The 25,109-nt window shown below is 40.7% G+C and overlaps 1 protein-coding gene across 5 annotated transcripts in view; it reads right to left on the bottom strand.

The window, feature by feature from the left end:
• The window catches only part of LOC142366529 (palmitoyltransferase ZDHHC14-like), a 59,074-nt gene that overhangs the window by 31,548 nt on the left and 2,417 nt on the right, over positions 1-25,109 (bottom strand). For all 5 annotated transcript variants that reach the window (XM_075448436.1, XM_075448432.1, XM_075448433.1 and 2 more), the window contains exon 3: positions 2,070-2,230. In XM_075448436.1, the coding sequence (XP_075304551.1) occupies positions 2,070-2,230 (161 nt within the window). The remainder of the gene's footprint in view (positions 1-2,069; positions 2,231-25,109) is intronic.

Raw genomic sequence — 25,109 nt, 5'->3', positions numbered from 1 at the left:
ACTATATTAGATTTACTACATACAGGATACACTTGATACTCTTGGCAGTTAAGTGACTGAAAATGTCCATAAATCTGTATCTGCAATCAGCCAAAAATGTGAAAACACTAGCATATCAGATATCGGTGAATAACCAGTACATCTCTACATATTATAAATCATGTAGCTTAATGCCTTTTTAAATACACACAGTAATAAAAGAGCTTCACATCTCACAAAGCTTTTACTTTCAAACTGAACATTCAGCCGACTATTGGACAAAATACCGAGCCTTAAAATACAAGGATAATATTTACAGTCCTTATCGCCCGACTCCACTGTGAAGCTGTGTTCTTGCAACCCAACATTCACCAACTGAAGTGTTTTTAACTGTAGGAATGAGATCCAGATGTTAAAAGCAAAAGGATTTACGTCACAAACCTGTGCTTGTTCAGGTTCAGATACAGACCAAAAATCAACAATCATTTATGAGGAGATTACAATTTGGAAACAGCCAACAGCGACGCTCGGAGATGTAAATAACCGAAGAGGGGTTGTATTTGGGGGTTGGGGTGGGTATTTGGGTCAACATTAGACTTTCACCCATTAATTTGTTTATCCTCTGAAATGTGTTTATCCTGTGAAATAAAAAAGTATGGCAGTTTAACGCGGTATTTTTACACAGTGCCGTCTCAGCCCACTGCTCCACGCTCTCTGTACTGTACCTTTTTCTTTTTTTCCCCTAAGGCTTTTAAGTCTCATAATGAGATTAATTAAACCAGTCCGGAGTTTGTTTAATGAGGCCCTAATGGCCTAAAGCTCAGAAAAGAACTGTGGCAGGGATATAGAAGCTTCACGTTCCATACACAATGGACCAAAAGTTTAAAGAAGCTTTTTAAAATAGGGTTTAGACAGCTAAACTTTTGAGTTAAGATGTGATAATCCTTTTAGCAACAGCACAGGGGATGCGGATTGGGATCCAGACAGCAGAAACTGATGGAGAAGAGGAGATATAAGAAACATCTCCTTCCCATGTCAGTGACAAGATTACTGGATAATTGACTTGTGGGGGTCCTCAGAGAGGGTACTTTACTGGCTACAGATAGACGTCTACAGAAGTTACTCTGGTTTATATAAATAAAGGGCAAAAAAATATAGTTTTCAGACTCTTTAAATCCAAGAATGAAAAGGCAAGGAGCAGACGGACCGCTGCTTTCATTAATGGTGCCACCTTGACGTGAAGGAATGTTTCTGCAGCAATATAATAATACCAATTATTCTGTATGACTGGCACATGGCAACCAGTCGTGTCAGAATACATTTGTTTGGTTGTACTTGTTTAACTTGCCTCCTAAGCTCCCCTTACATCGTGTTAAGACTTGTCCACAGTGGCAACAGCCTTTTCATTTTGTTGTTGCGGCACTGTGACATGAAATTGCTTGCAAACTCAGTCTGGGGCACGGCATCATCCGTGTGAAATAATACGATGTAGAAAAATGTTTGTGAAAGTGAAGCAGCCATGAGTTTCAAGAGCAGATCCGCCACACAAATCATTCCCAGCTGGTTGTGACTCATGGTGCTGCTGGTAAGTCAGTAACTCCATATGAAGTGGCTCCTAATGCACCAACAGTTTTACCTTACACGTCACAAATTAGATTGAGAACTTATCAATTTCATGACCAAGTCATACATCAAATGGGGAGGAGAGGATCTTTGAGCTGCAGTGAAATAAACCGATAAAAGGCCATTTGGTTTAAGTAGCATGAATACTTCATCTCAGCTTATATTGAGGCTGAGATGCCTGATGGTGTCTTTAAAGCGGATGGAAGCTATGTCCCCATGTCTTAGACTACATAGATAAACTCGGCCCAGAAATTAGCTCACTATAGCAATAATTTTCTCCAAAAATACATACAAGTATCACTCTGCTATACTCAGTAAAAGATCGCCTCTATTTCAACACTTTTGTGATACCAAAACAGTTATGGCTAGAAAAAAAGTGTGCAGGCTGTTAAATAAGAGGTATTCATTGTCATCAGCTGTAGTGAAATCAACTTAGGTGGTTAGGTGCAAGTGATCTTTTTTTTTACCTATTTGCCTCTCCAGGTCAGCTGCCTCATCTGGGGTGGCCCTGGGCAGTACCCCAGGGTCAGTGAAGCTGGTTCTCAGAAGGGTCCCGAGTACAAACATAAACAACACACCTCCTATGACTGGGATGACTGGGGTGAGCTGCAGCGCCAGGAACGGACAACTGGAGGGACAAAAAGAGGTGATGAGAAAAAGATAAGTGACAGTGCTACAAGAAATATGTGGTTCTGTCTCCCTGTGGATGCTCAGAGGTTACAGGAGAAAACCCGAACGTTGGGAGCAGGAGCCTCTGTACTCTGATAGATTTCAACCTTCTTAATTTCAGCAAAACTACACAACACATAGACTGTATAAACACATGATGCCAGTCGAGACAAATGCGTAAAAATTGATACACGATAACACCCGCGACATGCTGCTTACAGACAAGCAAGTGGATAGAACGGCTTACCAGACACACACTTGACTCGACTTGACAGGTCAATCCCCTATTTGCTCTAATTAGAAAATTTCACATAATCCACTAACACATTCAGCAGTAGAGGGGGTTATTACGCAAATTATATTTAGTCCCACAGGGCTAAATCTGGGAATCTGTGGTCTTTTGGATTGGATTTGTGGTCAGCAAAGCAAATGCTGAGAGTGAGTGAAGGTTCACAATAATACTGACTTTCCATGTTTCTTTTAAGACCTTTTTATACATTTGTATGAAACAGTTTTGTCAAATGATAATGATAAAAATGATAAAAACAGATTTGCCACTGAAATGAAGATAAATTGACATAAATGTGAAACCATACAGCTTCTTTATAAATACTGTTTTTTTTCTAGTAACACGTTGTATGGGTCACTACATCAGTATTATGCCACCTCACCGGCCTTCAGATGGTGACACCTTAGGAGGGCAGTAACATCCGCCTATCTGTGCCAACACCAGTTATTTTGATGAAACAAGCCAAACTATATTTAGGCTTATCGTGTTGGGTTCCGCCAATGGCAGCAGCTGGACTGAATGTTTCTTTGAAACAGGAGCTTTAATTTCAATTTGAAAAAAAAAAAAAAAAAAAAAAAATCAGCTTTCAATATTAGTGTTAAAGATAACCATATAGCCTAGGTCAGCCAACATACAGTGTAAACTACCACAGTCTCAGGTGCTTAATAAACACACTTCTTACCAACCGGTTTAACCGTTTAACACATAAAATAACAGCAAAACACTTTAAATGTGACAACTTGTCTGGCTGGAAACTGGGCAGCCGTGCTGATCTCTACATCTGGAGTGACACTGAATTAAGCAAAAAGCACTGGACTGTCTGACATCACTAGGGGGCTGCAGGCTGGACAACACTGTTCAGCAACCTCAGTTCTGCAGGTAAAAACTTGCCCAAGGTCAGTGGATCGGTACAATGGCTCTTATTCATAACTGATGTTACCCATTTGGTAAAAGAGCTTCCATCTTACATCCTTCAGTGCTTTCTACCAGTCTTGAACTTTCTAGCTATGCAGATGGAGACACAAAAACCTCATCCTGATTTCTGAATAGGACAGTTTTGCAGCCCATCTTTTTGCCTCTAATCTTCTATATAGCTGATCACAACTAACTTAAATACCAATTCTATTACATTTATAGATGTAGATCAGTATGGTCTTCTTGTATATCAAAATGTACCAGTTACCACTGAATTGTACCTTAAGAAGAGCTAGAAAAGACATTTAAAAATCATTAGTGTTCTTTGACTGACAGAGTGGAAATATAACAAAGAAAACCAGCAGATTTCAGACCATTAAGGCTGAGAGGACAAATCCTTAAGAAACACTGGAGAAGAGATGACAACTCCAATCACGCAGGCAAAGAGCTTACTCCATTCTTTCTTGTCTGGAGGTGTCAGAAATGTAGATTCACATTATAAACACATCCAACCTAGCCACTGGCTAAAGAATCAAACAATACTGTCAGTAAGACTGCACATCTTTTAAAACAATTTCAATAGAGAGGTCTTAATTTTTGACTTGCCAACATGTCTGAATATATTAGCGTGAACAAAAAGAAAAGCTTAAAAGAATGAGACATTTCTAGAAGGCTAAACCCACATTAACCCACTGGCTGTCTCGACGAGCCCCAGGAACGCCGACATATTTAAAGTCTGATGACATTACATCTTTTCATCTTCCTATTCAATCTGGTCTTAGTGGGGAAACCACTACAGACATAAAAAGCTTGCCAGACATCAGGGTGCTATATCTGTAATAATTAACCTAAGATTTCATCTCAAATTTACAAAGAAAGAGAAAAGCACTGAACCCTGTGAGCACGCTGGCTTTTCCCTTTTTTTTGTTGTTGCAGAAACAGCTTGAAAATAAGGATTTGAACTCTCTTCCAGGGAAAACATAATCATATTCCAAAACTTGTCATCTGGCAAAGTCTGATGGAGATTGCGAGACTTATGAGAAAATGGCACCAAACACTTCCTCTGTCCTCTAAGAGCCATGTCTCAATGTGTCTGACATCGGGAACATAATGAAAAGGCAGTCATGCGTGATATAAAGTGACAGGTCAGTAAAAACCACAGAGATTAAACACCAAAGCCAGTCGAGAAGGAGGACAAATCCAACATCAAGCCTGCCTCTTGACATTAATCAATAGGCATATATGTGGATGGGCTTCAGATAAGCAGCAACATGCCAAGTTATAGTTCCCCCTGAAGAAAATGTCCTCAAAATAAACCTTCATCCGTCGGCAAAGATGAGCAGTAAGACCAATTTTAGCTACTCCCTTCTTATGTTCAAGACTCCAAAGAGCAAATCTGAAGAAAAAAAAAAAACTATATCTTCATTTGTATTTGCTTCACACCCAATCTTATTATTTACTGAGACTTTAGAGGCTATGTTGCCATGGAGACGGACAGTTTCCAATGTCAGACATGGTACATTTCGAAAAGGAATGTGGTTTCCCTGGAAACAGCCACATGAGTGAGCCGGAGCCTCCAAGGAAGATAAAGAAAAGAAAAAGAAACAGACATTCAACAATCAAGAGAGAGCATGGTGACATTTGTTACAATCCACAACGTGTCAACAAACTGTTCTGGGTTTTTTTTGGTTTGTAAAGGCAACTGAATTACCGTAGGTCACAAACCAGAAATAATGCCAATAATGATTTACACCACAGAAGAAGGCTGGGATCAGGGCTAACAGCCAGGACAAACACGACCGATGAGCCGATTATGAGTATGATGTGTCAGAGCCGACAGCACCCTTCCATGTTTGTTCTTAATCACAAAGACTGCTGTACCTCAATTTATCCTGTTTTATCCAATAGGATCGACAATATATTCAAATATGCTATGATAAAAACAGCAAAAATAGACAGAGATTCGCCAACGTTGAAATGCAGCATTTGTTGGGGCTTTATGCAAAACAGAAAAATAGGGGTTGATTTTAAGTTGTCCTCCAGCCTCCAGATGGTCATTACATAATTACATACTATTAGTGGAGCAAATTGAAACAGAAAAAAAAGGTATCAAGGGTATTTCTAGGAGGAGATCCTCATGTACCTTCAGGGAATCCCTCTAACGCTTTCTACCAAAGGCAAGTACTTCATAGTATTTCCTTTTGGTGAAATACAAACTACAACCTGAGCTTTTAAAAACTAACAGTTTCTAAGAAAAGTTATATATCGAAGTGTGTGTGTCACCCAAGAATTCGCTTGAACCATCAATCTTAAAATGCACCAGTAGGGTGCTTGACGAATACTCAGTCAAGCTCGCCTGCTGATGGATTCGCAGCAGCAGGTATGTTTCACTAGAAGTAAGAGTCTTTTTATACTTATCCTTCCTCACATGAACCAAAGTTTAAGTGTCAAATGCAGAACTAAGCCATTTCTTGCAATTTTGAATTAAAATACAGATACAAGCACCTAATACATCTAACCACAAAAAGAAAGACAACACTTAAGCTAACTCAAGAGATAAAATCAGAATTGACCACTGCATTTGCAGTTCAGCATGATAAAACACAGACATAAATGGTGTTATTGTTTAGAAATGAGGACAGCTATGAGCTTGGATTAAAGGGGGTTTTATGAGGAGGAGAAGCCCTTATCCTGTGAGGCTGGGGTCACACACACACGTACAGTTGCAAACAAAATTATTCAAATCCCATTCCAAGAGTTAATCCCAGGCATTTTTTGCTGGCAGCGATACTTCAGTAGACAATAAAACAGTCTCATCTACTCTCACCTTAATCAGAATGTTTAGGCTACATGACAATAGAAAGAATTATTGTGTTAGTGCAACCAAAACCAAAAATTTTAAAATACATTAAACCATATTAGTCGGAACGAAAAAGGATGAAACTGAAGCTTTCAAAGCCTGCATAACACACCCAGATGATGTGGTTTGGCATTGAATAATTCCTGCATGTATATGCTCAACTACAATCAAACTGCCCAGGGAGCATTCCTGTCCAGTACACAGACAAACAAGCCAATTCCATGAAAGAATAACCACAAGGGATGGCTTGGATCTCAGTGTAAAACAGTAAAGCGTAGGTGTATATTAATATCACAACATTGCTAACTACAAAAAGGCGCTTTAGATCATTTTCCCTGTGAGTCTTCCATGCTGTTTTATGTGGACCATCCACTCAAACTACTGTGTCATTACCAATGCTGGTACTCCAACAATAAAGGAAGGAAAGAAATGAAAAGTAAATATTGGTGTTAAATTAAGAATGGTCGCACAGACTTCCCTTCCGATTGAGAAAAAAATTAATGTCACTGACACAAGTGTATGTGGTCCAGCATCATCACCTTTCCATTCCTAAATGATGGTCCGGTGCATCCTATGCATGAGGAAATGAGAAATGGAGCGCTTTCACAAAGCACTGAGAGAATTTAACTTGCTTTTATCGTGTCTGCTGACTAGATACTCCTGGGTCATATCACTCAGTTATAAACAAACAAAAAGGCTATTCGTCTGACCCAGCAGTTAGTGTGTGATTTGAGCAAATTTTTCAGAAACTTTAAAAGTGGGACACATTCATTTCCACATTCTGTACACAGAATAGTAAAAGTAAAGGGGTTTTTGAGGTTGACGGGCTCATTTGCCTCTCAAAGGGGGCACAAATCTCAACAATAACCCAATCCAGATTAGCATCATCACATTTCTTATTCAATCTTCTTTTGATGCCAAATAGTTTTTCGAAACTCAGCTGGGAGTTAAGCTTGGGGGGACTTTCATGTCAGCTTGATGTGACACTACAGAAAACAAGCATGTGACACTTGGTTCAATCAGCCCTGTTCACAGGCTGTCCCTTCAACGTCCCTTGAGATAAACAACACCCTTATATCATACTTTGGTCACACAACCTTTAAATCAATATCTTGTGATCTATTAAAAACAGAGTGAAACGTAAACAGCATCTGGACCTGCAGCTTTCCTCTAAGATTGCGTGACCAGAGATATTTTCAACTCTAATGCAGTAACAAACATGTGAATGTGTTTAAAATGTGCTTAATGTTGTGTAAGGAATACATTTTAAACGCTTGGTTTTGTGGTTTTTCAGTTTTAAGTCTCATTACTCATCTGGGTATATAGAAACAAAGCTTTTTATTACATCTGAATTGCTTTTAATGGCAAGCAAAGTCAGAATATGAACTTCCTTTTAGCTGTAGGCCAATTCATTTGTCAGTGAAACCACTGTACATGACATGGTTTCGCAAATAGTTACATTGTTTTGGCCAGAATGCTTCATGGATTCATAAGCTCCTGCAACATTTCACTCGCATGTCAATAAGTGCACAGTGCAATATTTGTCATTCATGCTTTTGAAAAGCCTCAAAATCTTGAAGTCTAAACTTTCAACATGAGCCATGAACCCAATTACCCCAGCAGCAGGGAGTGGAAGTAGTTTAAAAAAAACTGTGACAAACAGCCTTGATTAAAGGCTTGAAGCCACTCAGGGAGAAGAATCACATTACAAAAACTAACAAACAGTTGGACATGATTTCCAGTACAAAGATCCAAGGTGACAGTGAAGTTTCTGGCAAAGTTACATACAAAACGTATTCTCCACAAGAATGATCTATATCCAGGCAATCTGACATTTACACATGGTTACATAGTCAAGTATGACTGTCCATTGTCCTTGTTTACCTCCTGCAAAATGGCTTACAGTGTGATGTAGAACAATAAGATTATTATGCATTCATATCGAAAACAAAGGACATCCTCTTTCAATTCTAAGGTTTTACTTATTGGGACAAAATGAAAAATCATCTGGTCCTCACCAGGTCTTAAAATGAGGTAAATACAATCTCAGATGAACAACAACACACACACATTATTTCGTAGGAACTAAGAGACACTTGATGCACTTGAATAACTGATCATCAGCAACTTTAACCACCTCTACAAAAATCTGAAGTTTTGGCTGTTTGTTGGTCCAGAAAACGTAGGTGTGTGTTAACACAATGTCAAGGAGAAAAGACAAGAGCAATGATATTAGAGAAACAATTGTTGCTGCCCATCAATCTGAGAAGGGTTATAAGGCCATTTCCAAACTATTTGGAGTCAATCATTCTGCAGTGAGAAAGATTATTCACATGTGGAAAACAGCCAACAGTCTTCCCAGGAGTGGATTTCCCAGCAAGTTCACCCCAAGGTCAGACCATGTGATGCTCAGAGAAATTACAAAAAAAACACTACATCTACGACTTCATTGACCTCAAATAGTATGATGAACGTACAATCAGAAAAAGACCAAACAAGCATGGCTTGTTTGGAAGGGATGCCAGAAGAAAGCCTCGTCTCTCTAATAAGAACACGGCAGCACAGCTTAGGCTTGTAAAGTTACATCTGAACAAACCACAAGACTTCTAGAACAATGTCCGTTGGACAGACAAGACCAAAGTCAAGATGTTTGGTCATAAAGCACAACAGCATGTTTGGAAAAAACCAAACTCTACATATCAGCACAAACTGTCAGGCACGGCGGTGGAGGGCTGATGATTTGGGCTTGTTTTGCAGCCGAAGGACCTGGAAACCTTGCAGTCATTGAGTCCACTGTAAACTCCTCCTAAAGTATTCTAGTGTTAAATGTGAGGCCACCTGTCTGACAGCTAAAACTTGGCTGAAATTGGTTCTTGTTACTGGACAATGATGCCAAGCACAGCAGTAAGAATGCAGCAGAATGAAAAGAGTCAAGGTTTTGCAATGGTCCAGTCAAAGTCCAGACACCGACCTGATGAAAAGCTCTTAAGAGAGCTGTGCATAAACAAACCTGCAAACCTCAACCAACTGAAGCAACATTGTAGAGAAGAAAGGGCCAAAACTCCTTCACAATGATTTGAGAGACTGATAACGTCAGACAAAAGTATTGCTACTAAAGGCGGTTCTACAAACCACTGAATCATTGACTGGATTTAGTTTTTAACTCACAGCTTTTCCATTTTGGCTTAGCTTTTGTTAAATAAATGGCACAGTGCAATATCTCATGTCTTGTTCATCTGAGATTGTATTTACCTAATTTAAAGACCTGCGAAGGATCAGATGATTTGTATTTTATCTTCTTCTGATTGTGTGGTCTTTTGCACAACTGTATTTATTTACCTCTTTGTGCTAATGTGTAAAATCTTCTGTTTGTTTTTATTTAACCCTGTGTGTGACAGCAAGACTAATTCTAAACAAACAATGTACGTAAGTTTGCTTAAGAGGAATGCTTTCATGATCTGGTCTAACATGGGTGTGACTGTTCAAATATGTGTACAAAAACTGTTTCACAACAGTTTGTCTTACCACACTCCAAAAGCTGACTTATTATGTTGGCCCAGCATCCAGCAAATATTCACATTTCACCCAGAGTGTTGTTGAAAAGTAACAATGTACAAAACAGAAAAAGCACAGATTGCACGTATTTCACTGCAGGATTGCCAAGGCGTTATTGGTGCTATTGTGTTCTGTGAATAAGCAGCCACACAGCGCTTGGGTATTCATTAAATGAGTTTACTTTCATGCCGTTTCAAAGTTTCCTTCTCATCAAAGGAAGAGATGACCACGACAAAAGAGCCACACCTGAGGGTACTTGTCCACATACAATGTTCTTAACAAGCCACTTTATCAAACCTGCAGACAAAATTGATAACTTGGGCTTTAAGTGGTATTGTGCCATTACAATATCAAGGCAGGTTTCTTTTTAACAAGCTCCAAAGCATCTGAGCTGCAGGGAATGGCCACTGCATTGCCCAATACAATGTCTATATTCCAAGTAGTAAATGACTAACCAGCCCTTCTTAGAAGGTCCCATTCAGGAGAATGCTGGAGCACATTATGCTCTTTCTAGTTCAGAAACCCACAGCTCATAAAAGTACAGGTGAGCCGAATGATCCTGATCTATATTATCTGGTTTTTGAAGTGCGTCCCAGGTTTGATTCCCGGCTGGGGTCTTTCTGTGTGGAGTTTGCATGTTCTCCCCGTGTATGCGTGGGTTCTCTCCGGGCGCTACGGCTTCCTCCCACTGTCCAAAAACATGTTAGGTTGATTGGAGTCTCTAAATTGTGAGTGAGTGTGCAAGGTTGTGTGGCTCTGTGGCTATGTACACACGTAGCCGGGTATTTTTAAAACCGAATATTTCCCCCCCTCCGTTTATAAAATAATTTGTATCCACATTACCTCGTTTTCGAAAAAAAAAAACTTCCACACATAACCGAACATCTGCGTTTTCACCTGTCTTGACAACCCAAATGCAATTTGCTGTTTTGCGCAATCTGCCCTCATCAGCTAAATAATAAAGTGTGCACGCAACTTTTTTGAGCACACTGACAGGTGATCGCATGACAGTGGACTGCCCCTCGATATGAGGACGTAATAATTCCGACAGCGACAGGAGTGAGGACCGGGACATGCGGAAATTGTCACGCCATTCCTCTGGGAGTACGACTTGGGCGTGTAAAATCAAGGCAGTAAACAGCGCCTGCACAATAATAACCACCACAGTTCTCAAGGCATCCATGCTTCTTCAGTTAGCAACGGTCGCACTTTAGACTTTAAAGCAGATTTGGTGTTGTTTTGGCGCATATTGTGATGTTCGAAAACGCAAAACTCCGGTTATCTCTGTCTACACGCAGCTGCATAAACGGAGTTTTCAAAAATCTTCACTTTGCCCAGAGTTTTTTAAAACATTCGTTTACGATGCGTTTTTATGCGTTTTCATGTGGATGACAGGTCCAAACGTAGATAAATATATTCGTTTTAGAAGATACCCGGCTACATGTGGATGGGGCCTGTGTGGCCCTGTGATGGCATGACGACCTGTCCAGGGTGTACCCTGCGTCTCACCCCCCAGTGACCCGAAAGTGGATTAAGCGGGTATGGAATATGGATTGATGTATGGCTTTATGAAGTTGATTGTGTTTCTGCTCTCCTCACTTGACAATATCAGCATCATGTTCGTAATGGTAATTTCCCTGGCCTCAACAAGTAAAAATATTCCAAGTTATACTTTACAGCCTGACACTTTTAACAGAAGTTACAGCTCCCTAAAACATTTTGCACAAGAGAAAGGTGACAGCTACAGTAGCTTAGTCTCGGACAGTGACTACCACTGATTACACCAAATATAATCAATCAATCAGTTATGTAATATGTAATGCAAATAAAACATTTCCAAGTGAGTAATTTTATTTCCTGATATATGCGTCACTGAGAAGCCTAGGAGTCCCTAGGTCATATAAAGGAGAGCGTACAAATGTTCAGAAGCATAGAACTACGTTTTCTGTGTAGTAACAAGAGAGCAATTCTCCTGACACAGAAACAGAGTTTTGCATTTTGACTCACAAAGTAGATGTTGCAGAGACTTTCCTGCCTTTGGAGATCTTTTCCTGCTTTTAGCAAAGAGCTGCACTCCCTCCCAAAAACTGAACAATTTCCATCCATCTTTTTTTGCCAGTTGGTCAAGTTAACGGCCTTGTCATCTCTGCTAAGGAGCTTGGCTCTGCCAAACAGGGATAAGCACAGCTTTCTGCCTCCTAGTAGTTCACGCTCCTCTGTGATGATTTTGCTCACAAATCCCTCCATATGATGGCATTCATAACATAATCACTGTGAATCAAGATCTTCCAAAAAAAACGGTTCAGTTGTCTGACAGTAAGTCTCTCCATCAAAAATGACTGACTTCATACTGACTTTTCTGAGTGCTTTATGCAGCTGCCACCCTTTTTGTAATGTTGCAATTAACTGCACTGTTTCTTGAAGCTGCAGTCTGCAACTCTTTTTCAAGCATAATGCCTGGAACTGTCCGGGGATTCTGAAAGTAGTACATTAAATACCCCAATACAAAAAAAAATAAAAAAAATTAGTTCTCTAGGTCCACTATATGTCCCGCTAGGTCCCTCCAAAGCCAGCAGGTTTGTTTACAAAATTGCAGACCGGACCGGTAAAAGGTAACCAATCAGGTTTACGAGCTGGGCTCTGTTGCCTGTCAATCACCGATTGTGCACGTGCAATACAAGGTAGGCTCGTCCCCACGCTTATTTATCTAGACTATTGAACTTCATTACGGGCTAGTCTACTTACTGTGTCATCGCAAATGACAGGTGAGTTGATGAATTAGGAGTCGTGTACGCGCATCTGGCATGCACGTAGACGTGCACGAGTTCTCATGTGTTTTGATGGGGCGGGACAGGAAGTTGAATAACTTTTTATTTTTCAGTTAAAAAAATAAGCATTTCTTGCATTTTGCGACTACGGAGGTCACCGTTTTCAACTTGAAGCGTTCTGATAGATCATGTAAACTCTTAAAATGCCAAAAATTAGGACTTTACGTATGACAACAAATCCTGCAGACTGCAGCTTTAAAAACTACTAGCAGGACCAGGCTAATAGTATAACAAACTATACACTGTGGTGGTTCCCATGTCTGTCAGACAGCATTCACCAACAAACAATGTGCAGCTCCACACAGGCACTATCAATAAACATGCTGCTGACTCTAATGAGGTATACCGTAAGTTAGATGTACTGTGCTGAAATAAAATGTGCAGAACAACATTCAATCTTGTCATTTGCATTCAGTCTTGATGAAATTTGGCTGAATTAAAACATCCAATCAGTCATCAAAGTACCAGAAAAACTAACTAAAAAAGATGCTGTTGCATGGTTTCACAGTTTTACGGTTGTTTTCAGAGTGAAGTCAACCAAAATCTGTGGAATTTAGATCCAGCTACTGACAACACAAACACGGATGGGACATAAAGAGCAGGAATGTGCAAATACTGGTATGGCAACTCGTTTAAATACCAAGAAGATCCAGTAAGGATTTTTTTTGACGTTGCCAGTCTGGCTCCATTCAAATGACCGAGGAGGCTGATAGTATGGAGGGGTGCTCCAGTCAGGATTATTCATGCTGATCACAGATTGTGGGACACAAGGTCAGCTGATGCAGATCATCCATCACAAGTTTTATTGGAAGCCCATCATCTATCATGGAAACTTATCCAATAATTCTACTGCTCTGAAGTGCCGTCCGTATAGTAACATGCAAAGTTGAGTTGAGCAACAGCTCGATGTGGCGGTTTAACTGGACCACCATCCTTGTCCCAGCATCCATGCATGAGAGCAGAACCAGGCTCAAGACACTAAAGACATTCTGCTGCTTCCAAACTCCTCTGAGAGGGAGATCATCATACATGCAGGCAAATCAGAATTCACTGCACAGTCAGATGTTGTATTTCAGTTGCTTGAATGGTGATTTTATTAGATGATACTGCGTTTCTAAAATTTGGATTTTATTAAAGCAGAGCGACAGTCTGGAAATGCTTCAAGTGACCGTGTGCTGACCTGTAGTCTTAATGCGTCACAATTTCTGACACTTTTAACACAGGAAAATACGAGTAATAACAATGAGAGCAGCTTCATATAGAACTTAGCTGCATATATAGTATCTAGACTTTGATAAACTAGATTTTGTATCAAGTCTGGTTTTGGTCTGACTAACAATATAAAGACTTTTTTTCTATTGTTTATCAAGAAGTTAAAACAAGAAATGGCAAAGTATCATGATCTCAAAGCTGTCTTGTTATTGTCAGGTAACTTTTTACTCTCTTAAACCACAGCAGTGTCCAGCAGGCTTACCACTGTCACCAGTTTCAGGTTGTGTGCACTTGAAACATTTAATTTTATCCTGACCCTCAGATATTTGGGGTTGAACTGTCACAACAACATATTTGTAACACAGCAGCATTGACAGCTCAATTGCAGGCGATGCCAAACACCACCACATCTTAACTTTTCCTCTATTTTTTCCCCCATTCTTCAAAGTGCACATATGGAATGTTAAATAAGTACTAAAAAATATCATTTTTAAATGAAAAAGGTGGCTTAAGCCTTGGTATTGCATATCAAGTGGCTAAGTTTGCTGGACCCTTAATTTTACGAATTTATCCCCCCCCCCCCACCCCCGAACTGTATATAGTGACTGTTGCATTGCATTTTATGGCTTTGTACACCTTCAATTATTTTTATGGCAAAATGTTTCACTTTCTCTCAACCAACAACTGTGCTTCAGAACATTCCTTCAAACATCTGCCTCAATTAACCTTTATGGGATATAAGGGAGAGAAAGCAACACGTGCAACAACAACCGACATGGGCGTCTGGGGGGAGCCAGCAACAGAATAATAAACAGGCCAAAGTCTGCCGGTCACTAACAGGGTTTATTGTGCATGGCTGAGCACCCCTCAGACACAGACAAAGAAAACAAGCAAAAAGGAACATGAGGATACAGCAAGATCTGTGATGAGTTTACTGTACATGTCCCCATGCCTAAACACTTGCCATCTGCTGACTCTTCCAGGAGCCCACAGACAGAATATATTCAAACAAATGTGATTCACCACAGTCTGACTTTAAACAGTATTTAAAAGACAGAATAAACCGCTACAAACTGCGCAAGGCAGCACTACACTATGCTGACAACCGGTGAAGGCAGTTAGAAAAACACAACTAATCGAAACACATTACAGTTAATGACAACAGAAGCCAAAGTGCAGGTCTGCTGACTATCATCCTGTCCAATAAATGTCTTCTTTCAGCTGATGGGAGAAGGGTGGGGAGGGGAACAGTGAGGAAAGTCAGGAGTACTCAGCCAGCCTGGGGGCATGGCTAGCTGAATAAGGCGGACAATGCTAAGCTGAAAAGTGGCTTTGTGGTTGCACGGTGTTGGGAAATGTCCCTCTGTAGTCACAACAAACAGAAGACAGTACACAGAGTGGTCACAGCGTAGGAAATGAAGGTATCCGAGGGGGGCGAGGTATCATCAGGAAGCATCTGGCATCCTCCATGTGGGTGCTGAGGAACATCCAGCTCTAAATGGATGCTGCAGCAAGTCGGCCTCTCATTCTTATCAACCGTTTCATTATAAACGAAGTTGGGTGTTTGAGCATGCAGTGCCATCACTCCAGCAGGCTGCCCTTTGGTCACGGGTTAGGTCTTTATCTCTCTGCTGAAGTTACAATGTATTGAAAGACAAAGTGGTCCAGAGGTCACTGCTGATGGGATGTGTAGCATTGCCCCTGAAGGACTTCACACAGGGCATACAAACAGGCCAGTGGTGGTGGAGAAGAGCATGTGAGAAATACAGTGAGATGTAGATCTACATAAGGCAATCCGTTAATAATTTTATCTATTAAACTGACCTCTAACCACCAACATGAGGGCTGCAGACACCTATCAACACAACACCAGAGTATACATTTTTATTTTCACTCAGGATGCTGCAGTTGGAGCAATAAAAAAATGGGCACTGCTCACTTTTTCCCGACCATCATGACTCACAAAGGAGGCTCTGGAACTGAAAAAAAAGCTGGCAAACAAAAAAAATAAATTACAAGATTGATCTTTCTTTTCTTCTCCTTTAAGCTGTCGTCAAGACAGCTGGAAGCCAATTCTCTGCCATGATTATCAGAAACACAGCCTGAAGGATACAGGGTAATGCCATCTCCTATGTGGTTGTAGTGGCACGTCTTTCCTCCGGGAGGTAAAGGTATGCCAGAGCTGGAAGTTTTAGTCCTCAGAGCACTGATGACAAACCTGCTCGGGAAATGCTTCAATATCCTTGTTTTAGCAGGTGTTTTGAAAAAACTTTTTTAAACAAGCTAGTTTTGAAGTAAAAGTGGCATTTATAGGAATTCTGAAAGGAAAAAAAGTTTGGAGCTTTCAAAAGAAGACTAAAATCAAAAGTTTACTCTGAGTTCACTTTGTGTCTGCAATTGATAGGAATTTGTTCTTTATCTTTTGTTTTTAATAGATATATATAAATGGACATTTATAGTGTGCTTTTCTAATCTATAAGCAACTCAAACTGAATATTATAATAATATTATCCCCCTCCACTTTCCACTTTCTTTCAAATCTACCTATACAGCACCCTGTCAGAGGTAAATTCAGGGATCTGTGTCCTGCCAGTGCACACTTCGGCATGCACACTGGAAAAACTCAAATTTACAACCGAGGTTCCCAGTGGCGGACAGTCCGCTCTACCCTTTGTGTTTCTTAAATGTTTCATTCAACCTTAGAATATAGATACACCAGAAGCGGCAGAATATTAGAGAAACCTTTGGATATAATGCGATAAATCAGTGCAACATTGTCACCAACTAGGACAAAAACTCAAAAACAAAACAAAGCATCCCTTAAAATGGGTACCTAATGAAGTGGCACGTGTACATTAGCAAGCATGGACTCTCTTCCCAATACAGATACTGTGCAACAGACATAAACCAAAGTAGATCTTTTGTCTATTAAAGGACCATTTCGGTCGTTTACAACAACCAGCTGTATTGCCCAATCTACCAATGATTTAGCCATAGCAAAGACGCAAAAAAATGTCATCCGACCCCGACAGTGTTGCTTGCACGGAGATTTCGGACTGACAACATAGCATGTGTCATTGTCACGTGACATTTCAAAATTCCAACCTGTTAGTAAGCTAGGCTTTGCTGTTGCATACAACTTCATTTCACTTTCGAAAGAAATACTGGACTATGTTTGTAAAAAGAACAGCAACGAAATTGTGACTTTCCAGAGCGAGTTACTCCACACTCGGCAATCAACTACGGACTCACGTGACGTGATGTCTCGGGTGAGATAGCCTCTTGATGACGGAAGAGGTTCTGATTGAGAGTAGGTACTGGCTTGATTAAATTCATTCTGGACTCTACATCCGACCACATGACCACTAGCGCATTCTAGTGTTCTAGAATGCGCTGCAGAGGGTGGCAGCACGTTGGAGTAGCTTTGTACCTCACATTGAGATTTTTCTTTTTTAAAAATTTCATTCCTGTTATTTCTTGGAAGAAATTGCATTTTTTTGGACAACTGTTCCTTCCTGCCTTGGATGCTGTGCAGCTGGATTAATTTTTCCCAATACTTTTGTATATTTTACTCTTTTGTCATGATGCATAACCATAGCAACAAGGTGGTTTACAACAGGGAGCAGCTGATTAACATTGGAAAAGCAGAAATAATTCGACAACTGAAGCCAGAAATCCCGCTGGAATTGAAAAGGAGGCGTCGTGGATGTAGATCAGGAGCAAAGAGGAGAGAAAGAAAGAAGAAGTTCAAACCATCTCTGCCATCCGTCATCATGGGAAATGTAAGATCGTTAGCTAACAAGTTGGATGAACGTCTAGCCTTGACAAGGACTCAGCAAGAATATCGGGAATGTAGCATTATGTGTTTTACTGAGACATGGCTACAGGATCATATACTCGACTCCAGCGTCTCTCTGCCGGACTTCCTGACTGTACGAGCAGATCGAGATTTAAAGAGTAGCAGGAAAAGTAAAGGGGGTGGATTGGCAGTGCTTGTCAACTACAGATGGTGTCACCCAGGACATGTTACTGTGAAGAGTCGTCTCTGCAGTCCTGACATTGAACTATTGGCAGTAAGTTTTCGTCCATATTATTTGCCAAGAGAGTTCACCAGTGTTGTTTTGGTGGCTGTTTACATTCCACCCTCAGCTGTTGCCGACACTGCATGTGATGTCATCAGTTCCGTTGTTGCTATGATACAGACACAACACCCCAATTCTTTTGTGGCAATATCTGGTGATTTTAATCATGCCTCACTCTCTGCTACACTGCCAACTTTTCAACAGTTTGTCAGCTGCTCTACCAGAGAAAACAAGACATTGGATTTGTTTTACACAAATGTCAAGGATTCATACATTTCGAAATCAAGACCTCCCCTGTGTAAATCAGATCACAACCTTGTTTTTCTCTGTTCAGCATATAAACCCCTTGTCCAGAGACTACCTGTCACAAAAAGGACTGTTAGAAAGTGGTCACATGAAGCTGAAGAAGCCTTACAGGGTTGTTTTGATGCAACAGATTGGATTTCTCTTTGCAAGCCACATGGAGAGGACATTAATGCCATGATTGAGTGTGACTGACTATATAAACTTCTGTGTGGACAACACCATCCCCACCAGAACAGTGAGATGTTTCCCTAATAACAAACCCTGGATCACCAGTGAGCTAAAGGAACTATTGAACAAGAAAAAAAGAGCCTTTAGGGAGCGAGACAGGGAGTTACTGAGGAGTTTACAGAAGCTCAAGCTCAGCAGCTCAAAGTCAAGATCAGAGAGAGCAAGGAGGTGTATAGAAAGAAGCTTGAGAGTAAACTGCAGAGGAACAATATCAGATATGTGTGGTCAGGAATGAAGAAGATCACAGGCCTCAAGCAGAGGGAGGATCGGATGGATGGAAGTCTGGACAGAGCAAATGAGCTGAACACATTCTTCAACAGGTTCAGTTCAGGAACAAGCTCACCATCCTCCCCTCCTGTTCCCAGCCAAAGAGACATCCCACCCTCCTCTGACCCACAGCTTTCCTTTAACATCTCCACCTACACCTCAGTCATGGATTCTTCTGCTTCCACTAGTTTGTCTTCAACCCAATCAGGAGATGCTGCTGTCCCCTTTGCCTCCCCCTCCCACTTTTCTGTTTCTAGAAGTCAGGTGAAGAGGCAGTTGGAGAGACTGAACCGGAACAAGGCTGCAGGTCCAGATGGTGTCAGCCCCCGAGTCCTGAAGGCCTGTGCAGAGCAGCTCTGTGGGATTCTGCAACACCTTTTCAACCTTAGCTTGACCCAAGAGAAGGTACCACTGTTGTGGAAGACATCCTGTCTAGTTCCGGTACCAAAGAAAACTCACCCTTCAGACATCAATGACTACAGACCTGTTGCCCTGACATCCCACATCATGAAGGTCCTGGAGAGACTCCTGTTGACCCACCTGTGTAAGCAAACCAGCACATATCAGGACCCCCTGCAGTTTGCTTATCGCCATGGAGTTGGAGTTGAAGACACTATCATACACCTGCTTCAACAAACCCACTGTCATCTGGACAAAGCAGGCAGCACTGTGAGGATCATGTTCTTTGATTTCTCTAGTGCATTTAACACAATCCAGCCTGATCTGCTTCGTCTGAAACTCCAGAAGACTCAGATGGAGGCCTCAACAATCACCTGGATTAATGACTACCTGACAAACAGACCACAGTTTGGCAGACTAAAGAATTGTGTGTCTAACCAGATGATCAGCAGCACAGGAGCACCACAGGGGACTGTACTCTCACCATTCCTTTTCACTCTGTACACTTCAGACTTCCAGTACAAGTCAGACTCCTGTCATCTACAGAAATATTCAGATGACTCTGCACTTGTCGGGTGTATCAGAGATGGACAAGAAGCTGAGTACAGAGAGCTGGTGGACCGCTTTGTGGCATGGTGTGGGAACAATCATCTCATCTTGAATGTTAACAAAACAAAGGAGATGATTGTAGATTTCAGGAGAAACAAGGTCAGATCAAACCCTGTTTCCATCATGGGAGAAGAAGTGGAGGTGGTTGAGGAATATAAATACCTTGGTGTTCATGTGGACAACAGACTGGACTGGAGACACAACAGTGAAGCAATCTACAAGAAAGGACAGAGCAGACTGTCCTTCTTGAGGAAGCTAAGGTCCTTCAAGGTTTGCAACAAGATGTTGCAGATCTTCTACAAGTCTGTTGTTGAGAGCGTCATTTCCTCTTGCGTCATCTGTTGGGGCAGCAGCATCAGAACCAGGGACCTAAAAAGACTCAACAACCTGATAAAGAAGGCTGGCTCTGTTCTGGGGACGGCTGTGGAACCTCTGGAGACAATAATGCAAAGAAGGATTTTGCATAAAATCAAGAGAATTATGGACAACCCTGAACATCCTCTCCATGAGACTGTTATCGGAAAACAGAGTCTCTTCAGTCAAAGGCTTCTTCAGTTTGGATGCAAAACGGACCGCTACAGGAAATCTTTCCTGCCCACAGCCATCAGCATCTATAATAACTCCTTGATTTAATTGAGCTACATCAACATTTAATTTCCCTCTGGGATAAATAAAGTATTTTTGAATTGAATTTGAATTGAATTGAATGGAATTTGAATTGAAGTGAATTAAATTGAATGAAGACCTCGGGACACTTCGGTTTGGCTTTAGGGACCCTCTACTCACTACCACGTAAGTGTTATGTTGTTTGGAGCTGTAGGAGAGGTATAAAAATAGCATTTAAAACACAATATAAATCCATGCCCCCATGGCTATGTTGTCAGTCCGAAATCTCCGTGCAAGCAACACTGTCAGGGTCGGATGAAATTTTTTTGCGTCTTTGCTATGGCTAAATCATGGGTAGATTGGGCAATACAGCTGGATGTTGTAAACGACCGAAATGGTCCTTTAAGCATTCTCTGGCAGTGAAACACTTCACCCTGATAAAGACTGTCCAGCTGAACAAGAAATCTCATGACAGAGCAGGACTCTTATCTAGTAGAGTATAGATGGGGGGTTCTGAGATGATAGATGACACAGCGATGAGCTAACGATGTGAGACAGAATGCATGATGTGCTGTGGTACACTATGGTGATGGCAGCACTCAGGTCAATGTCCACATGCTGCATTTTGCAGCTCAATCACAGCGGAGAGATTAAGCACATCTGGGATGTGGTGGAAATTAAGGTGAGACGAGAACACCCTGTTGATGATTACTGGACGTTCTAGCAGTAGAAGAGAGACAGATGGCACTGTTGATAATACTCAGACTGTGATTAACTCAAACAGACATTATAAGGTCCATTCCATATGCTGTTGTGTCAAGAAAGAAAATGAAAACTTAAACTTAACTCAACCTAAGATAAAGATATGTATTTATGTGCATATTGAGTTGCCTGTGGTATGAAATGCGCTATATAAATAAAGATTGATTGATTGATTGATTGATTGATAGGCTATAATGATCCTGAGAAAAATACACTTTTGTTTATTAGAATGAGACAACTGACTAAGTTTCAAAGTTTACTGAGCTTTTACTGCAGAGGTAACGACTGCCTTCTCTCTCGGTCATTTTACCTGATATGCAAAGCTCAACCTGTCCATGTGATCGGACCACTGTTCTTTTCTCAGTATACATGGACAGGACGGGAATAGAGCTATTGACTGAAGTATGTCGAATACTGCAATGCTGTCAGCTGTGGGAGGAAAAAAACACCAACTTTCTCTGCGGGAGGAGATCTACGTGCGTGTACAGGATGAATCAGGATTTATTAGAGCAGAGCGACAGCCTGGGAATGCTTTAAGCGACTGCGAGTTGACACATGTGAATGAGAGCAGCTTTACTGAAATAATACACACTTATTCTTTACCGTTTTAAAAAAAAGATGCAAAAAGACAAAAAACTAAAACATATAACCGACCGAAACGCGTCGGCTTATTTGGATGTCCATGATCTAATAAAGGACTTTTAAGGACTTCAGAGTGCCTCGGACCCCTTCTCTTTTTACCTCAAGTATGCTACTTTGGATACCGATGAGCACCTGAAGATTTTCATTGCCCCACAGACGCAACTTATTCTCTCTCTCTCTCTCAACTAAAACATATGTTGAGTATCTTGGCCCATTTAAGTGTAGTTGAGCGCATACATGAAAAGATTTGATCCCCAACTGCGATGCCTGGGTGTGTTGGTCTGGTTTAAAGAAGCTAAATTTTGTACAGTTTCGGGTGAACTAACGTGTTTACGTGCATTTTAAAAGTGACTTACACAATAATCCTTTTTTTTATAATATCACGTAGATGTGCTTACTGACTGTGGAAACCCATCATAATTTCTGTACTCAGTGAAGACTGATTCATCACTGAATATCACTTTCATCCAATCATCCACAGTCTGCTTCTCTTCAGCCAACTGTAACCTTGTTTTCTTCCATTTAGGATAGAGAGAAGGTTTATGTTTGGATATTTTCTTCAGTCAGTATCTTACAGTGGGGTCACAAACCCTGACTTCTGTTTCGAGAGTAAATATTTTATTTTTAATTTTGTTTAGCATTTTATATTTTCAAGGCAAAGTGCTTTAAGTTTCTGTCCTGATACTTCAACATCTTCCTGAATCACCCTGTAAGTTTCCCTTTTAGAACCTTCCCATTCTATCTGTACATGCTTCACATTTTAGACACAGCTGAATGAGATAAACCCACATCGTTTGTCACACTCAGGGTCAAATTACCTTCTTGAAGCAGTTTTATAAGCCTTTCAACTGACAGCTGTCTTGTTTGGGCCATGTTTCCTGTCATTCAGCTCCTTAACATCTGGAAGCACTCCCTCTCTTAACTGCAAACTAATTTGCATACTCCGACTTGCAGGTATTTGCTTTATAAATGCAAATTACAAAGTTATTTCACATTTTTTCCCCCATCACTGAGCGATTCCATTACTTTTCCTTTATGATGAAACAGCAGCATGAACACCTTCCTAATGTGGTGATTCCATATTTAAGCCCACACCTTTCCAGATAATAACATAACAAGGAGCCATAGAACAACTTCAATTGAGAGCCGATGTTGACATATACGGCCTCTATTAAAGGAACATTATTTTAAGGGACGCTTCTGCCTAATCACCAACCAGTTTTCAATGACATCTCCGTGACCCTGAAGAGATCAAGGGAAATACACCCACTCCAGGGTCACTAGTGTGACATAAGTGATCTGTGTCTAAAATCTTCCTCTGGCATCCGAGCCTGTGAAATGAAATCCCTAATCCAGTGTCAGCTTGTTAAAGTGAACTGCATTTTTTATTTCTTAGTGAAACATGGCTGACTGAATGTAGCTGTGATACCATTCTCAATGAGGCAGCACCAACAAATTTCAGTTTTATCAATAAGTGTCGAAGTGGTAAGAAGGGCGGGGGAGTTGCCGCCATTTTTAAATCAGTCTTTCAGTGCAAAGAAATTTTACTTGGTGATTTTAGCTCTTTTGAATATGTCTGTTTTTTAGTAAAGGGGGATCCAAAAGTTATCTTCCTAATCATTTATAGACCACCAAGATACCCAGGAACTTTCTTTGATGAGTTTTCTGAACTGCTGTCAGTCACTGACTATAACTTTTTTATCATGACTGGGGATTTTAACATTCACATGGACAATAACATGGACACTAATGCCAAAGAACTCTGCTCTCTACTTGACACTTTTGGCCTCCTTCAACATGTGAATGGATGGACCCACACATACTCGAGGCCACACACTGGATCTGGTTATCTCTAAAGGTGTTGACACTTCTTCTGTTGATATCAAGGACTTGGCACTCTCTGATCATTTCTGTGTGTTCTCTGACTTACAGTTAACTCCAAACATTCAGTTAACCCGTGTGTCTGTTAGAAAAAGGTACATAAATGAGAATACCAGTGCTAAGTTTATGGACGTTATAGCTATGTCATCAACTGCGAGTGCAGAGACAGTTGATGAACTCTTAGATAACTTTAACTTGAAACTCTCAAATGTCTTGGATACTGTTGCACCTGTTAAAAATAAGATGATCTTGAGCAGAAAGCGGACACCATGGAGGAACACTATTATGGTAAAGGCCTTGAAAACAGAATGCAGGAAAGCAGAGCGTAAATGGCGAAAAACTAAACTTCAAATTCACCATGACCTCTACAAACAAAGTCTTTGTAATTTTAACCACGGGTTACTCCGGGCTAGACAGCAACACTTATCTGAAATGATTAATAAGAACATCAACAACACTCGTGCTCTGTTTGCTTTGGTTAATAAGCTGACAACCCCCCCAAAACAGATAGTTTCAGAACTCTGTTCCACAGAAAAATGCAATGAATTTGCTTGTTTTTTCAATGAAAATATCAAATCTATAAGGCTAAATATCAACATAAATGAGCAAAATAATAATCCTTAAAACCACCTAGGAATCAATCAACTATGATGTCAGAATTCAATACAGTTGACCAAAAAGCCATAGAAGAAACAGTCCAGCATCTAAAACATCGACATCCTGTCTTGTCTTCTTTAAAACTATTGTAAGCTCTGTCCAAACAGATTGGCAGCAAATAATAAACTGCTCATTTCAATCAGGCACGTTTCCTAAACCCTTAAAAGTAGCTGCCATCAAGCCACTCCAAAAAAGACAACATTGGATGCTTCCATTTTAACCAACTACAGACCCATCTCAAATCTTCCTTTTATAGCCAAGATTGTTGAGAAAGTGGTTTTTAATCAACTCAGTAACTTCTTGAACTCCAGTGGACTCCTTGACAAATTTCAGTCAGGCTTCCGACCTCACCACAGTACAGAAACGGCTCTTATTAAAGTGTTAAATGACATAAGGTTGAACACTGACTCAGGCAAGGTGTCAGTTCTGGTATTGTTGGATCTCAGTGCTGCATTTGACACTGTGGATCACAGTATACTGCTGAACAGGTTGGAAACCTGGGCAGGACTCAGCGGGACAGTCCTAGAATGGTTCAGGTCCTACTTGGAGGAGCGGAGTTATTTTGTGACCATTGGAAGTAATCAATCTGATCGAGTGGCTATGACATGTGGAGTTCCTCAGGGGTCAGTTCTTGGACCCCTTCTGTTCACCCTATACATGCTGCCTCTGGGTAAAATTCTGAAGAACTCTAAAGTCAACTACCACAGCTATGCAGATGACACACAGATATATCTCACACT

This window comes from Odontesthes bonariensis, chromosome 17 (genome assembly GCF_027942865.1).
Source record: "Odontesthes bonariensis isolate fOdoBon6 chromosome 17, fOdoBon6.hap1, whole genome shotgun sequence".
Classification (NCBI taxonomy): domain Eukaryota; kingdom Metazoa; phylum Chordata; class Actinopteri; order Atheriniformes; family Atherinopsidae; genus Odontesthes; species Odontesthes bonariensis.
This window is presented reverse-complemented; position numbering and strand designations above follow the sequence as displayed.